Source organism: Apostichopus japonicus, chromosome 12, assembly GCF_037975245.1.
Source record: "Apostichopus japonicus isolate 1M-3 chromosome 12, ASM3797524v1, whole genome shotgun sequence".
NCBI lineage: Eukaryota > Metazoa > Echinodermata > Holothuroidea > Aspidochirotida > Stichopodidae > Apostichopus > Apostichopus japonicus.
Window position 1 is genome coordinate 21,483,024 of NC_092572.1, and position 18,341 is coordinate 21,501,364.

General features: G+C 34.3%; 1 protein-coding gene across 4 annotated transcripts; it reads right to left on the reverse strand.

Moving 5' to 3' along the window:
• Window positions 1-140: 140 nt before the first annotated feature.
• On the reverse strand, window positions 141-14,725 carry LOC139977860 (neural cell adhesion molecule 2-like). Of its 4 annotated transcripts, XM_071987556.1 has the most exons (14): window positions 14,585-14,725; window positions 13,683-13,728; window positions 12,868-13,161; window positions 11,450-11,731; window positions 10,926-11,246; window positions 9,867-10,181; window positions 8,658-8,756; window positions 8,386-8,413; window positions 7,603-7,733; window positions 7,089-7,140; window positions 6,483-6,535; window positions 6,085-6,130; window positions 5,797-5,916; window positions 5,448-5,482 (listed from the first exon to the last, which is right to left on the reverse strand). In XM_071987556.1, the coding sequence occupies exons 3-13, from the start codon at window positions 12,974-12,976 to the stop codon at window positions 5,811-5,813; spliced, it is 1,542 nt and encodes a 513-aa protein (XP_071843657.1). In that variant the 5' UTR covers window positions 12,977-13,161; window positions 13,683-13,728; window positions 14,585-14,725; the 3' UTR covers window positions 5,448-5,482; window positions 5,797-5,810. The 4 variants fall into 4 exon arrangements, with proteins under 4 accessions (XP_071843655.1, XP_071843657.1, XP_071843656.1 ...); XM_071987554.1 differs by lacking the exons at window positions 5,448-5,482; window positions 13,683-13,728 and adding an exon at window positions 141-5,368; XM_071987555.1 differs by lacking the exon at window positions 13,683-13,728 and having other exon boundaries at window positions 6,085-6,118.
• Between the last annotated feature and the right edge of the window lie 3,616 nt (window positions 14,726-18,341).

Below are 18,341 nucleotides of genomic sequence, written 5' to 3' on the forward strand. Positions count from 1 at the left end.
TTGGGTAATAATGACAGTTGTACAAAGCCAAATTATACACATTCACACACCAGTAGAATCACTGTGGTCGAGTGGTACGGACTTCGGTCTGTGGCACAAGATCCGGGGTTCGATTCCTATATACCTTTGCCTGTTGAGTCCCAAAAGGACGAAACCGGTCGTGAGGTACGTGGAATGTTTCTGGTGTATTGTTCTTTATTTATTTAAAGTCTGTTCAAAGTATCTCTTTCGAGATCCGGCTTTAGGAATCACAAATGATTTCGAGTTGGTTAGAATCATGTAGCATCTCTAGAGTAAGGCAAATATGTGACCAAAAACAGAACTAGTATTGTTCGATACAGGTGACAAACGTCTACAGTGGTATTACGTCCTCCTTATCGGTTTCCAACCTCTGGACATACAATCAGCGTCCATAAGCTAGTGTTTAGGGTGTCCGTATATAAAGCCGGAGGCCCAGGTTCGAACCCCGGTGGAGGCAGGAAGTTTTTTTTCACTGTTCTTGACTTTCCATCTCATTACGATTTGAATTATATAAATAGTCGACACCAGTTTTCACCAAAAGTGTATCGTCACCTGAAATTTCAATGACTCCAAATGTTTTCACAATTGTTTCATCTTCCGAAAGATCAGTTATGAGTCAAAAAAAGTATTTAATTCATCGCCAGTTCTTGTCGTTTCTTTAAAACTCAATTTCCTTCCATTATGTAAAAAATATACCCAGTAATAAGTAAAGCTTAATCCTTCAGAACAGCAAACATGAAACAACTATAATGATTCGAAATACATATATCGAGAACATATTAACTCTTTTTGACGATACCAAAAGACGAATCCTGCTCTTATTCCCTGTTCAGACAGAGAAGAGTGCATTGAGCTAATTGTCTTAATATTTGATGAGTATACAGGCACGGTTTGGAAGCAGGGTAAGAACGGCATTTTCATTTTGAATGTTAAACTCTAGGGAATAGGGGACATAAAATATATGTTACAAAAGCATAGTGTAAGGTTTCTGAGCTAGTGCTGGTAACGCCTTGTACTACGTTATCTTGAACGTGTTACCTTAACAAGAGGTTCACCTCTTTTTTGAAGTATATTTTAAAAGTCTACTAAACACTAATTTAGAATTGTGGTAAAAGGCGGAAAAAAACCCCCACATTACCTGAAGAACTCAAGATGTGAACGTAATTTTCATCAGTTGTACCTGTATGTAACATTACTTTTACTTCTCTAAAGAGAGATCATCGTAGAATTCTCACTCTTTGGAATTTAATGTGTAGTGAATTATCACCCGAGGAGAAAGGTTATAACTGTAGAAGTGCCCGAAAACACCAATATTGTTCAAATTAAGTAATGCTTGAAAGAAAAATGAAAATGCCTTCCAAAAACAGATTAGTTGTTGTAGAAACATGGACTTTATCCATAGCAGTCCATTCTCCATGGATTTCTTTCTGTAGTCGCATTCTCGGTAAAGAGTTCGAATGTGTCTCTTACATGTCTTTCATCACGCAGGTGATAAGGCATGAGTTTGTAAAAAAATACCAGACTGTCGATAAGAGTATATCAGGATTCAAGGTAGCAATTAAATTTCAGTCGACAAGTAAAGAAACAAGAAAAGACAAGAAAAAGTAAAGAAAATATGCTGGAAAGATCATCACCAATGAGTCTCTGCAATTCTTTAATCCATCTAACCTTGAACTTGAGCCAGAAATGTCCGTAGATCAGCATTCCCTATACTATAGTAAGTGATGTATGAATATGTTCCACCATTTCCTGGTGTTACATTTGAGATCGTTAACACATGTAAAGTACTTGTCAGTTTGGTATGATACTGTCCTTAGGTCATTTGTGTTGATTTTACTAGATATAGGAGTATCAGCAGTTCTCCATCTTTCTCAGGTATCATGTTGACTCAATCCATCGTACAGCATCCCTTTGTCATTCTAATTCAAAGTCGTCACTGATTAGCGCTGTATATTCTGTGTGCAATCATATTTAAACATTTAAAATACAAGCACGCATCGTGTTTTCTTCTTGTTCATGATATCAGTCATGACATAAATATTTCAGATTGTATACTTCAAGCAGCCAATGGAAACTAAATAAACATATGGAAGGCCGTGGTTCCTGTTAGTCTAATAATATATATATATGAAGGAAATATAAATTTACCTAAAGTTTCGTGAAGTAAAACCTTACAGACAAGATATCGAACATTGCGACATCCTTTAATGTATAACCTTGTCTATACATAGACCTGCTACTGCCTCTTGAGTCTCTAGTCAGCTTTTTTTTTGAGAATTATTGCTTTTGTGATGGACTGGGGTCATTAATCTTTCTAGACTGGGGTTATTATTCTTTCAAAACCTACAATATATATAGTTGTTTTTTAACTACATTTACAATGGCGGAGTGTATAGCCTAGTGGTTAACGCCGGCGTCTCCCAGTCATGAGATCCCCGGTTCGATTCCCCGCCGACAGCAAGGTGTGTCGTCTGGCAAGGGTGTTGTTCAATAACAACTTCCCGACATGGACGTTAAATGGATGTGTGCCGAGAGATTGGCTTCGGTCAGCTTGCGAGTCTATAAGCCTCCATGGCTTCTTTCGCGAGTTCCTGCTTGCGGGAAGATCACATATACATACATACATACATACATACATACAATCACGGAGAAAGCTTAACAACTTTTAATAACACTCAACTTCATAGATAATATACAAATTTCACTTACATATTAACTCTGTCTCACTTTGGGACGCTCATAAAAGACATGTCTCGAAAGTAAAACATATGCTGTAACCTCGGTGTGCGAGAAAATGGCTTTCGAAATTTTAGAAACACAATCCTTGCTTCCGGGATCATAAATGGACTTAACACAGAGAATTAACATATTCATTGTAACGTTATATGTATGTGTATGTGTATTGTAATGTGCATTAATATATATAACAATTTTTCGACCTTAATCTATGTCTTGTATGTTTTGCTACCTTTTTTTAAGCAATAAACAACACGTTAAAGAGTGCTTTGTTTATTAAAATAACATGCAACGACGGTATCATCAAAAACGGTAACGGGGACTGCCTTAAAAGTTGTAATTATATCGACTGTCAGTAGATATCCTTAACTGTGGAGGTCATCCCTGAATGCGATATGCTTAAAGCACGATGATCCATATGCCATTGGATAAGAGTGTAAAGGAGCCTATGCGGTTGCGTGCACGTTTTAATTATATTTATTGCTGCACTAACTGCACTCATGTTCTGTTAAACAAAGTGTTGTACTGTCACAGGTCAGGTCACGTTTAAGAAATCATCTGCTGTTTTGTAAGCGATCATCGTCAACTACCTTTTTAATCCATTTAAAGAGTTTTAGAAACAAGGAACATGCATGTGACCAAAAATCACCGTCTTTATACTTTCCTTTATAATGATAAAAATGAAATGAACAACATCTTGGGATGATTACCGTGACTTTTGTGATTGTTATTCCTGTTTGACAGATGGATGAAGTATATCAGCCACCCCACCCGTCCTCCTCCAAGTATTTTGTCCGGTATAATCTCAACTATCTTAGTTTCTGCGGTAGAGTATTGTACAGTATAGAATGTCATACACATGCAGCTGTATGGTAGAAACGTGTTTAACCTTTACTCTGCACAGAGCATCACATCCATGCCGTTTAAGTTTGTAAAAACAGAGAAACATGAATCGCAGTTGTATACACTGTTCATGGATTAAAAAAAATGTGATATTTTGTGATATAACATATGGTCATTGCTGTACAATTCATCAGAAAGTAGATTATTTAAATGAAGTTAATATTACAGTAACACTTAATGTGCGGCTCAACCCCCCTCCAAAGAACCAACTTTATACAATTTATACCAGAAACCGTAGAGTTAACACAAGCGTGGAATACTAACACAGGGGAGATGCAAATAATCGTTCACTGTGTGACAATAGACGAGGAGCTGATAGCCATCTTAACACTAGGCTATAGCCATCTAAGCACTAGGCAATAGCCATATTAGCACTAGCCTATAGCTATCTTAGCACTAGGTTATAGCCATCTTAGCACTAGGCTTTAGCTACTATACTGACTGATATTGTTACACAATGAAATATTATGCTATACATAAACGATAGCGACAGACTTTGGTACAGAGGATATGTACAGTAAAACAGAATGTGCTTAAATCCAACTACATAAGCAAACCTTATCGTGTTTGCATTTGCGCACTCTATTATCCATATTCTCCGCTTTTAATTGTTCGGGGCTAAGGTTATATGTAATACCATTTTATTGTATTCCTATCTTCTACAAAGGAATTTACTGTTGACAAAAATGTGAGAGACCGCAGATTTTTTTTTTAATTTCAAAGCATGTGGTGATCCAGTTAATCGATAAATCTATCTTTTTATTTTTATTATTATCAATTTATTATTATTACTTTAATTCCCGTTCAAAGATGATTAAACCAAGTAATCTACCTTCATTTTCTACTATAATTGCTCTTGATATCAGTAGCAGTGCCATTACCCCCACCCCACCTCACCTCTTCATATAGGTTCATTAATCTCGGAATGGTTTAGCCCTAGGAACTATACTAGGTCTGAATAATGAGCATTTTATTGTAGAACATAATTCAGAGTAAGTTATACGACTTTGGAAGTCATTGTTCTTGTTCCTAAAACCGTTAACATTCTACCTTGATAACATGGAAAGGTAAAAAAGAGAAAGTAAATGGTTTTCAGATCATTGTGGCACTAGACATCAAAAATTTACAAAATGACAGCTCTCAGATTCGACTTTGAAACTATACGATATATCTCGACGGAACTACGTTTTTCTTTTCCTGTTTGGCGGGCATTTTTCTTCACAAGAATTTCTGTCACATTAAATTGTTTTATAAAATTTAGTTAAAAATAAGTTATAAATAAAATTATTGATTGGGAAAGATCATGGTACGGTTTGTGTCCCCTTCAAGAGGGAGTTAGTTTCTAACTTCGGATAGTGAAAATTGCATTAGTTCAGAGGGTTTGCTACTATAAAACTCCAACTAAAACCCTACTTATATTTAATAATACTCATTAATCCTTATCGAACAAATTGACGAATCAGAAATCCGTAAAGGTCCGCCTTTACAATTTCAACGTTTTCAACAAGTAGAAGGTGATGAATGTAACAAAAAAGAAGCAAAGTACAAACTGTTTTGATAATATACTTTTACGAATTAAGAAAAGAGCGGCACTGGAATTTTTATTGCGTTATGTTTGCTTTAGCTTGTTTAGTACCAAGCTTTGTTATCTACGTTTCTTCAACATTAAGTGGTGTTCATGTCTCCATTATCTTTCATCTCTCTTTCTCTTCCTCTTCCTCCTCCTCCTCCTCCTCCTCCTCCTCCTCCTCCTCCTCCTCCTCCTCCTCCTCCTCCTCCTCCTCCTCCTCCTCCTTCTCCTCCTCCTACTCTCTCTCTTTATCTTGGTAAGAGGATGAAAATAAAGGAAATTAATTCTCAGGTCAACGTTTTGTGATAACTTTTTGCTTTTCGTTGACACACAACTACCATGACTATATAGTGCTCAGAAAATATATTTAGTAAAATATAATTATGACGATTGCCTGATAATTACGTAACTGCAAAATTTGTGGTTCCTTTTTATGAAAACAGGAAGTCCATTCCTACTGCCATGTTTATATTTTAGAGCATAAACTTGCTGAGGAATTCATCTATGATTAAAATCCCCGGGACAGGTTTTTTAAAAGTCTTTTATTGAAGTTTTTCGTTACTCACGAAATAATGCGAATTTAATCACTATTAGCACATTCTGGAACTCGATCGTCAATGTAAATATTGGCGACCTGGTGGTTTGCATCGTCACGTTCACAAATAGAGGCTGTTTCCGGACTTAATCTGAAATGAATATACAATATAATATATGTTTTTATTGGTAGTGTTACGTTCAAGACAGAGGTATAACATTTGTTTCCGGATGTCGTTTCCAGGAGGATCTGACTTTACGATCATTGAAACTACGCACAGCTGATTATTACACAACTTTGTAATTACCATATTACTTACCTTGCATATCCATTTATATCTAGCTCTGGGCCATCTGCAAAATCATCTAATGAAAGTAATGTAAATTATTCATGTTAATACTTGATATTGCAAATTAAATATTCACGAAGCTGTTAATCAAATCAAGTTTTGAAGTCACATGATTTTTTGTTGTCATTAGCGGTCTCTTAAATCTCCGTTAGTACCCAGAGTGTCATCGAAAAGAAATATCAAGCTTGGTTGCTTAATGCTAAGAGAAAAATAATAATTTAAGAGCAACGGTAAATTGTCACTTCCGAACAAAATAAAATAAAAACGCTTTTTTTGTTGGCAGTTTAAGCAACTTCAATTTACCTCTATATTTCTTCCTGTTCGTGAGATATATAATGAGGATATATGATATATGATAAACCTCTTACCCTCTGGATCTTGGTAAGAAACGGACAGCTTCCGACCGGAGTTCCCTCCCAAACTTAAAATTCAAATTTATATCATAATAATATGAAAATAGTATTCAAAGGTTATAAAATTACATTCTCAACTATATAGTCTTGTGCACATATAAATGATGAAAGATGAAGAATATATCAATTTGAATGCTAGAGACTATTGTTCTTAGACTCTAAGACTTTTTTTATTCTCAAATAAAGGCGAATGGGTGAAACATATTTTAGTGGCGATATCGATCTGCAACAAAACTAAACGTTTACAATAATACAGGTATAATGACCTAACTTAAGCCATTTTTGTAAACAAATCGCAACAATGCATTATGATATACTCATATAGACTATAGTAAACGAACATCTTCAGTCCAAACGCTATATGGTGTAAACATATTCAATTATGTTACATTCCTTCGTAGAAGTTTGCCCTATTTGAAGGATCAAACAGACTGAAAGATATCTTTCTTCAACTCAATTACCATTCTTTCAAATTATGGTAACAATTTGACATCAAACTCTAAGTTAAATGTTTCGATGGCTTGATCGCAAAATAAACGACATATTCATGTGTGTAGTTACCATTGTTCGTAGCAGTGGTCATAAACTACGGGTCTTTCCGAATCGACGTTACCTACAAAGCAGAAAAAACTGTTAACATAGAACTATTCAATAATAAATTCCAGTTCCTTAACATTTCGTCGATTCTGAGCCAATGCTGAATAACTTCACACTTAACCTGGTTTTAAGTGGACGTTACATTCATTCGTAATCAAATCAAACGTATTTTCACAATTCTTTGGATATATCTATCATTGTACTCAACACATCACTATGTGACTAACTCTGCATATCAGGAGTGTTAGCTCAGTGGTTAACACCGGTGCCTTTCAATCATAATGTCCCCGGTTCGAGTCACTCCCAAAACAAATTAACGCCCAAGACAATTAACAATTCATAATCATGGACGTTAAATATGAATGTGAGAGACTGACTTCGGTCTGCTTGCGGCTTTGATAAGCCAATTAGGCTTTTTCGCGAGTTCCTGCTTGCAGGAGGATCTAATATACATATATGTATCATCGAATTAACATACCTTCTTTACACGGGTTAGCAGGAAGGTCCCTATGTAACATTCTGTTTTCCACATCTAGAGCATGATGTGCTCTCACTACATCTGGAGAGTCCAAACCTGTATCAAACCTGGGATGCAGTCTTCTCGAGTATCTCAAAGTAAAAAATAATAAAATGAAAGATAGGTACTTGATATATAAAGGTTGTGTTGATAGAAGTATGGTAGTTAAATGGCTCTCATTTTCCAAAATCTAAAAAATAGAAGATTAATGTAGATAAAATTAATTTTTCAAATGTGAATTGATTCAATTTTTAATGCATAATTGGTATTCATTCCCTCTGTTAAGAATCAACAAAACCTATCCAATTTCAATTATATGCACTAATATATATGTAGGAGAGAAGAAAAAACGGTGTCATTGTTTATTCACATGTCTAGAAGACTGAAGAACAAGCCTGACAATAGCCTGATTCAGCCATTTATATTTAAGTCTTTAAGATGGCTTTAATGTCTGCTTTATGTCCTTTTTTGTTTCGTTTCTTAAATAGAGAGTTTGCTATATACATTGCATTGTTGTTTTCTAAAATTGGCAAATTTATTAGCAACTATATAGACTGTTGATTAAAGTGAGAACAAACGACACATGAACAAACATAAAATCAAATGTTGTAACACCTACAAACATGTTTAAATCACACATTATTTAGAGCAATGGAGGCAAGGATTGGGATTATACAATAAAACCGTTTTGATGAGGTAAAGGTTGGTTTTGATTCGTATCTTCTTTAATTGTTTGTGTCTTACCGTCTCGATAACTTTGTAATTTGCCTTCCTGCACATCATAATAGAATGAAAGAAAATGAATTTGATTAAAAATCACATAGTTCCTGTTATAATCATTAATTAAACAATTTAACAAAAGTGCATTTTTAGTTCAATTCTATCTTCCATTAATACAAAACTCTGCGTTTTAAAGTTTTTATTTTTTGTAATTTTTACCATCAATTACAATAGAAAACAGGTGATTTATTCTTACATTATACACCAAGAAGTACATTTTTATAAATATAACTTACGATTGTAAAAGAAAGTCAGGAATGAAATACCAAACACGACGAAGAGGATAACACAAACCAAAAGTGGTTTCCGTGAAACTGGGCTCGATTCGTCCACATCTGTGAGAGAGAAGTGAAGGCTAGGGGGTTGACGAAAAGAAAATATAAGGAGTACCTTAAACGATTCTCCTTAAAACTGATCTTCACTGAATGAAGCAAAACCATTGTGTGTCATATGTTGTACTTTTCTTTCCACTGCGAATATTTATCGACGAAGGTACCAATAGGACAAACAAGTCCGATACATTTTCTTATACGTTCCTCCTTATATGTAAAATAATGATCCTATATATTATTTCTATATGTTACATATATATAAATGTCACACACATATACATACATATATATATTTATATGGGTATATATAAATATATATATATATATATATATATATATATATATATATATATATATATATATATGGCATCGTCGGTATTTATGCAAATGGTATCTCGAAATGTTGCTGGTAACTTACCGACTGACTAGACCTAACACTCACATAAATTAGATAACTTTTAAATCTGTACTGGTACCCGTTAATTCCGAGCTTCTCTTAGATTCAAATCCTGTTATTGTTTATAAAGTACGGAATTTACACGGCATTGATCACACTCTACACCACCAATAAGTGACTTATAATAAGTAATATATAGAATACTAAGGTAACATAAATTGTCTCATTCTAAACAAATTTGAAACCAAACATGAAGAAGCTAAGGTAACGCATTTCGATAAATTTCTTATATTAACCTTTAGAAGTACAGCGCAAGGATCGCAAGGATACAAATCCACCGAGATGTTCAGACAAAAAAAAATGTTTCAAAGCATTTGACTAAGGGACACCACCATTTTTTGACAAGATTGGTTAATATGAAAAATGGCCATTAACGTTTTGAAAGCTATTAACGATTTACATTTAGTGCTGTGAAAAATGTTACATAAATTGAGGGGGATATAAACTAATAAGCATGGCAATAATAACGTATTGTTGATACCTATAACAGGGGATTCCTTCTCCTTCACTATTTACTCGCAGGATGCATGGTAATAGTTAATGATATGCTTTGTGTACAATGAAAGCGCATATGCGTTTTGGAACTGCAGTGGTAACCGCATTACTAGTGCGTGTTTGTGATCAGTGGAGTTCACACGATGCTTTACTAGACTTACCTTGCACCGCATACATGACGGTTGTATTTGATTGTGCGGGTCGACCTATCCCATTATCCGCCATGCATCTGTATATGCCCATGTAGTCATTGCTGACCTCGTCATAAGGTAATGTCCAAACTGCTTGGTATCTCAATCTTCGCTTGGTTTGTGGAGATACTGAGATGCGTAAAGTAACCCATTCTTCATGAATTTTCTTTTGCAGTGAAATTGTCGGGAATGGATTTGAATACGCCTCGCACTCCACAGTAAAGTTACCATGCGGTGTGACGGTATCCGGAGAAGTCGAGACAAAGATATTGACTGTTGCTGCAACTGTGTAGACACAAAACATCTTATGTACAGTATGGACAGAAATGAAATGATTGTACATTACTGAGGGGTTATACCTTCCTAGTTACAAATAGAAGTACTATACTGCTTTCGGTAAAATATTATGTGGCAATTCGTGCATGTTCTTTTGTCAGCCATCTGCTTCAAACTGTCAATCAAATTTTAAGCTTGTAACATGTGACGTATTATCGCATCTAATGGTTTCATTTTATACTTAATATTAATGTGTATTTTCTATTTGTAATATGTATCCATATGTTTTTAATATACACATATCTTTAAAAAAAAAATAAAAACCATGCTAACCTTCTTAGCGAGACTTACATCACGATAACTAGTCATACCCGAAGAAGAATGATAATTCAACACTCGTTACTCGTTTCAAAATTTCAACGATATAACACATCTTTAATATAATACTAAGAATTCATATGTCATAAAAGCAGCTACATACTATTTTGAAAGGACTTATTTAAAATGAGTAATCAATAAACATTAGGTATCACGCGGGAGAGGAAGTAACATATATGAGTTGTTCCTAGCCATAAAGAGCTGTACAGGATCACAATTTACACTCCCGATGATTGACGTAATAATATTTTGTCTTTGTTTCGGTCTGATCATTTAAACTGTCCACCTAAGGAGTAAAGTCATTTTTTTTCAAACTTTGTCTTTATTCGGAGCAGAAAAAAATCTATCTGGCTTTATATCGTCACAAATACTCACACGTGACGTTTAATAGCACTGCATCAAAGACGATATCACCGATGCCATTGTTTGCTTCACATCTATACCTGCCATATAGTCTCCTTGTAAAGTTACTAAAAGGAAAAGACCTGTTCATTGTTGACCCTTTGCCGTTTTCTGTAAAATACGTTTTCCGTTCGTAAAACTCTCCCGTCTTAACGAATCGCTTTAATGTAACGTTTGGCTTAGGGTTTCCATCCGTTGAACACAGCAATGTTACGTTAGCAAACTCCTCGAAGATGCAACCCCTTGTAGTACACGTGTCAGTTCCTTTTACAGAAATATTGATGGTTGGTTGGTCTGTCAGTCATTTATAAAACACAAAAGAAATATACATCATGTCAGCAACTATAGAATGTAAGAAATACAGAAATACAAACACATGTGGTTCTATCAACGAAGAAACCAAAAGGTTTTTTTTATCACACACTAGAATAATATCTTTATTTTACAGCATGTATAGTTTTCAATGAGCATTGTAGAAAGTATTATAAATTACTCACAGAAGACATTTAGATGAGATGACGCAGACAGGTTCAAACCATTCTCTACCTCACAAATCATTTCCTTGCCATTGTGAATTCTCTGGCTCGTCAACTTTATTTGCCCACAATATCTATATCCAGATACTGTTTCTATTTCAAGACTGTGCGTATTATCATGAACTATTCCTGTATCAACCATCCACGTCAACCGAGGTTCCATGGAACTTTCTACACAGCACTGCGCCGTTATGGCCTCGCCTTCAGTTACGCCAGTGGTGACATTGAACAAGCCAGGTGGACCTAGTACAAGATTATAGAAAATTTTATTTATCCTTTATGCAAAGTAAGATCTTCTTCAAATTTTACCTTTGAAGAATATCTTTCAGGATGGAAACGTCTTACTTATTCATTTACCTACCCAGGATTTTCTCTCTCTCTCTTTAAATAATATTTTACGCCTACGTGCAAAGATAGACAATGGGCTCATTTTATTCGAATACATTTACTTGCTTACGTTTAGTTATCTTTTCATTTTTTGTTATCTGGTTACATGTAGGTTCTTACATTCAAAATTAACACCTATGTGTTTTGTATAACAATAAAATTCAAAAGGCTCTTGGGGGAGATTAACCTTAGCTAACCAAGTTACCCTCTCAAACTAAAGTTGAATTACAATAAAATTAAAAATCAATTAAAAATATGTTTAACTGATAAAACCAACTTCGTTCTATCGGTCATGAATCAATGGATATGTGAGTCTTACGTTTATCAAGACAAATCCTAACATTATCGATACTTTTAGATTGATTTCTTTATGAATACTAATTGGCTAATCGATCAAAGTTTTTTGTGCAATTTTAACGGTTGTAACAGGTATCATCTTCAAAACAATAATCATTTACATATTTAAAGTTTCATTCTTGCCAATGTCAAAAAAAAAAATTGAATTACATGTAGTACTGAAGGCTTGGGTTATTATAGGTTCATAATCAAGGTGTCCCTTTATGAGGTTTGCTTCAACCTTGTCCCAAAATTCCATCTTTTTTTACTAGACCTTTAAAACATGCTCTGCTGTCACTTCGTCAGTAGTGTTGTTTTTAATTTTAGAGTATCCAATAATGCAACTACCAACATAAAATTATTATTTGGATCTCTGAGAATTATTTGAGTTTAGAACAGATCAAAGCATTGAGTTTTTCAAAAAAAAAACAGTGTTAGTTTTATGTTATTAAAATCAAGATCATGAAATAAAAATTGTTTAGATTAAACCCAAGAATTACGTTTACTTTAACTATATTTCCAACTATGTAAAACATTCGTGTATCAACATAGTCTTTTGACGTAGTTATTTTGTAAGCCAACAAGATACAATACATGATTACCATAACTTTACTTCGGTAAGCAATAAAACGAGAAAGCAACTTTATGTTACTTACCTTGAACTTGCAACAAGAAAGTCCCCTTATCAGCATTTCCAGTATCATAGTACGTGATGTGTGAGTATATTCCACCATTCCTTGGGGTCACATTGGATATTCTCAACATAACACGTACATTTTCTGTCAATTCTGCATAAAATTGTCCCTTAGTTACGTCACTTTGTTTCCTTGGATCGAGGATGAGAAGTTGGGCACCATCTTTTTCCAAAACCGTAGACCGGACCTGATGTTTTCTCACATACCATTCGATTTCAATATCACTATTAATTAGAACGGTGTGTGTCGATATCCCTGTATAACATACATATGTAAATTATTTTCCGTGATTAGTAAAACAATATTATATATTATTGGCTTATATAACCTTATTTTCCGTTGGTATTTTCAACAAAATATTTCATTAACATTCATTGCCAACTACAGCTACCCCTTTCTAGGAATAAATTCCATGCTAATTTGTACCTAAGTCTAATGAAAGTTCAATGACTAGTTTATCAAGCTCAATAAAGGAAAAATAGTCCATGCTATTCTTCTTCAGATTTCCTATTTGCTTTTTTTTCAAGTGATTAACACTGATATAGCAAACAAATACTAAGAACATAATGAAATTAGATTGAATTAATTGAATTAATTTGATCACGTTTAATACTCCGTAGTTTGGGTAAACTTGCACCTGCTTTAATCTGCAGTTAGCAGGCTTATTGAAAAGTTTACAATTCGCTTAAAGTGATTTATGGTATAAGGCCGTTGCATAGATTTGGTAATACTAATAAAATGATACTTAAAATGTTTCTCCTCCCTTGCTCTGTTACCGTGTTCATTTTCAAAGGATTACTGCATGCTCTCTTGAATGACAAGCTGGAAGTGAATGCGTTACACACTATTTGATTTAACACTACATAACATTTAACCGTCACTTGCATCATGAAAGAATACATTATAAACTTGACAAAAAGAAATATTAATGTATACTATGATACGTCGGTGTATACTTGGTATTTTTTTCAATTATCGTAACGCGGAATCGCATGGATACAGTAGAAAAGCTCTTAAACATTTCATAGAATGACTGGGAGAATCTCACAGGAGATTTCGGGAAAACTTAGCGATGCAATAAATAATGGGAGTTTAATATTCCTTTATCTAACAGAACAATAAAAGCTATTGTTAAATGATTCGTCTTTAATGTACATTAATGAGCTTAGAGTTTAGGATCTTGTGATTATCGAAAGGAATATGTGTGTATTAATAATTCTATCATCCTTGATATATACAAATGTGGAAATTAACTGAATGATAAAGGGGTCCTTAGAAGAATTCCATCCGGTTTGAGATTTAAGATATGACGTGAATAGGTCATCTAGCGTCAATCCGATCGTGGTTTTAACAATTGTTTCACAAGTTAACTAGTTGGAGATAGAAAGGTATGCGTGTGTTCACCTCAAATGTCATATGCTATCTTCATACACACTATTCTTAAATGTATATTTTCATTTTACACTTGTTTTCATATACATATATGATTACAACTCTCCTCATTTAAGTATTATAGACTGACACATTACATAATACACCAGTCTACTTTAACAGTAAAATACTACCTTTATGACATATTTAAATCTCTTCCCGAAACGATACAACCAACTACTATTCGCTTCATTACTTAACTGGCCAAGTTTCGAACTATATAGCTTTTCTGACAGACAAAACTTACCTTTTGTTGCGTTCGTTAAAGCAAAGTACAACACATTGAGAGCAAAAATTCTGAGAGCCATCACGATTGCGTGATTGATCTGCATTCCTATCAGGTTTAGTGTGTGTGTGTGTTGAGCACGAACATGTTTAAAGAAATCTAGATGTCTTACCAACAACAGTCTTGGCGTTATGTTATTATTTTGGTAATTAATAATTAGAAGGAAGCCGAATGACAAAAGAAACGAAAGTGTAAATTATCTTACTGTTACCTTAATAATTAATTCATGACAAGTATCAACGTGCAACCCTCCAATGAGATATAACAAAGGGATGATAATGTTCAAATGTGAAGAAGAGTGAAACGTGATTTCAGTCGTCGTTACTCTTTTCTTTCTTTTGACCATTACTGTTTAAATATTTACGTCTAAGTTTAAACCGGCGTATTTGGGGCAGTGTCATGCGCAAGATATCAAAGATGATTGACTTTTCCGACTGAATAAGGTCAGAATTTGACCTTTGTAAAATGATCAGACCCGATGTTGAAGGTATGAAGGATGTTTTTCTTTTTAAATTTTTTCCTTGCCCACAAAAACATTAACAGTTTTGACTACAAATATTGGATTTTGAGGTACATTTAGATTATATACTAGTAGGACATGTCTTTTTGATGTGAAACAAATATCCCTCTCCTCATTTTGTAGAACAAATTGAAGTCGCAATTGTGTGTAAAACGTTGAAATGTTGACATATAAGTAGCCATCGTAACATCATCTTCAAAAGTGAGATGCTCTGTGGAAGGGCGCTACCGCGAGAGTGTGAAAAAATACCACCCTCCCCCACCCGTGTTTTATCCGGCGATATTATGGTTGTATAACGTTAACAGTTTCATACTTTCAACATAGTCATTTCAAAATGGTTCATCCTCATAATTAAGAGCCTAATTTACTTCAAGAAGCAAAGCAGAATGAAAAAGCTGAAGGGTGTCTTAAGTCTTACAGAAAACTCGTAAAATGGGTGTTGTTCCGCATAAATTCGAACTACTTTCAATACTACAACCGATTTCTTTCTCATTGTAAGAGCGATGACTCTTCAGCAGTATTCGTCCACAATAAGTGTAATTGGATATTTCTTCCACAGTAAGATCATGACTGTCATGAAGTATTATTCCTGTCTCAGACATCCAAGTCATTAGGGGTTTTCAGATTGATTCCACGCAGCACACTACAGTCATAGGATTCCCTTTCTATAACGCCTGTGCTCACATTGCAAACGACAGGTTTACATGGTAAGAAAGTTCACTTTAGGCAAATTTTTATATATATTTTCAATTTCAACATACATTTTACCAACCTGTTGTTTTAAAAATATATTCGCATATAAAATCACCGAAATAATATACAAAACCAAAGGAAAGTAAATCTATCGATAATTGCACCATCGTAAGTCGCTATTTTGATTAGGGTATTCTCATATCAGCTGAGAGGTACATGAGCCGTAAGGGGGGGGGGGGCAGATCTCAAACTAGATCTAAGGGTAAAACACATGAAAAGATGCAGCAGTTTTAGGTATTGTTCGTTCTCTAGGAGCGCTATGCCATTACCGTGTTCCTATCTTCTTCTTTCTTATGTTAGTAAGCAAATTACTTTATGGCTTCCTCCGGTTAATACGTACCTCACACATAATGTTGAAAGATATGTACCTTACGCTTTTGCTTCACCTATTATATAGGTATTTATACATTTATGGTGTATGAAAGTAAAATCGACTGTAAAATAGTTTTAAGCAATAATAATATATTCTTGGAATAACTAAGCATGCACTTATGGCTGATACAGTGGTTTTCGATTGATAACTTATTAAGCAATTCATGAAGTTTAATAAAAAAATCTATTCTATTAATCCAGTTTTTGACAAAACATGAAATCAAAGATGAATAGAACACTTGCAAGAGAAAGTGTGACATTATTTTACTACAAAAGGTGATCCTGGTAGTATTGTGCTGAGCAGTCCCTCTCACTTCCAGTTGAATTAGCAAGGTACACGTGATATTTCGGTCATATTTAGGACTTAATATATGGGAACTTAAAATAAAGGCCTACATGTAATGATACAAAGATGAAGTGCTTGATATCACGTAAAATAATATTGCAGCTTGACGGTCTAAGTTATTTGCTGAATGACTTTGGTTCTTTTGTTAAAGTAGCTCAATAGAAGTATTGAAAAAATAATTGACAAAAACAAAACAAAAAGAAAAACAAACAATTCAACTTAATTAACTTGAACTTGTAGCTCTTCGTTCTTTCCAGTACTATAGTACGTTTCGTGTGTGTAACGTCCACCATTTTTAGTGCTACATGTGATATTCTCAACGTCACCTGTGAATTTCTAAGCAGTTCTGCATAACATTGTCCGATTATTTTAGTTGGATTTGCTTGATCGACGATCACCACTTGCTCGTGATCTTTAATCAATAATGCATACGCAAATGGACGTGTGTCATCCAGATACCATGATATTGCAACATCACTGCCAATGGTCGATATATACGTGGATAACCCTGTAAACATCATCAACGGTTTAAGAATATTACTTCAGTTATTATTATAAACATAATATAAGTCATTGTTTATTCAAAATATGCTAACACCCAGTTATTATTTTTAGTAAATGTTAGCAATGTTAAAATTGCTCATGACAAATATTTATTTCTGTCAGTGTATTATTACATGGTATATTTGTATCATGATTTGTATGCATGATGCCTAAAACCTAACATTGTGAGGTTTGGTGAGAAAACATATATAAATAACTGGATACATAGTGGACCGCAACTGCAACACGTTGATTGCTAACAGTTTGGCTGTGAACTTTTTTACACTCAGACTTTTCTAGCTATTATTTGATCACTTTAGTAGCTAGATCATTGCATTTGAACAACACAAATCCTTTTGTCGAATTATCTTACCCAGTTGCAATGTGAGCTAACACTAAATTAGGATTATATGCTCACATAGTTCCGTTCACCATATTACGTTGGACTGTGACGTAGGATACTGTTAGTTTATACTACATACAGCTTACATGGGGAATGTGTATTACTTATTTGTAGCTATTGTAGGAAACAAGCTTATTTAGGCTACATCGGACTGGGAATTGGCTCGAAGTCCGTTTACTCAGAGACCAACTAATGGATCCCACTGTAGTTCCAGCTGCAAATACTACTGTCAGGCTCGAATTGAATAGAATAACAACATTAATAATGGTAAACCATACCCATAAGTGTTTCTTTAAAAGGATTAGGAACAGAAACATATATATCCTATTTTCAAGCTATTGAAAGATGAACGCATGGGAGGTACACATATCTACTGAATGTTACATATATCTTGTTCAGTTACAATTTCTTTAATATTAAGGAAAACTTCATGGCGTATCTCTTGTAGGCTGATATTAAAAATATTATTTTTGTTCCAATACATTTTCTTACTTGTTCTTACATTTTATTTATATGTTAGACAAAGTCAAGCAATTTCCTATCGAAAATTGAGATTGTCCCTATAAAAGAAATGGAAAGTAAATATTAAGATATCGGTCAATAGACTATTCGTTCGTATGTAACACAAGACCAGGAGCTCGAACATTCTGATTTCCGTCGGTTATATCTTCACAAGAATCTCATAATCATGTCTGCTTAGTGTTCATGTATACGAACGTTTGAGGATTGTAGTTAATGAACAGTTATAACGCATGCATTAACCACAGAGTGATTGTGCTTT

Coding starts and splice junctions, on each gene's coding strand:
- LOC139977860 (XM_071987554.1), bottom strand. CDS start 14,669: ATGCAGATCAATCACGCAATCGTGATGGCTCTCAGAATTTTTGCTCTC. Junction 8,757..9,866: donor CGTCATGTATGCGGTGCAAG/GTAAGTCTAGTA, acceptor TCTCTCTCACAG/ATGTGGACGAATCGAGCCCA. Junction 7,141..7,602: donor TGCTAACCCGTGTAAAGAAG/GTATGTTAATTC, acceptor TCTGCTTTGTAG/GTAACGTCGATTCGGAAAGA.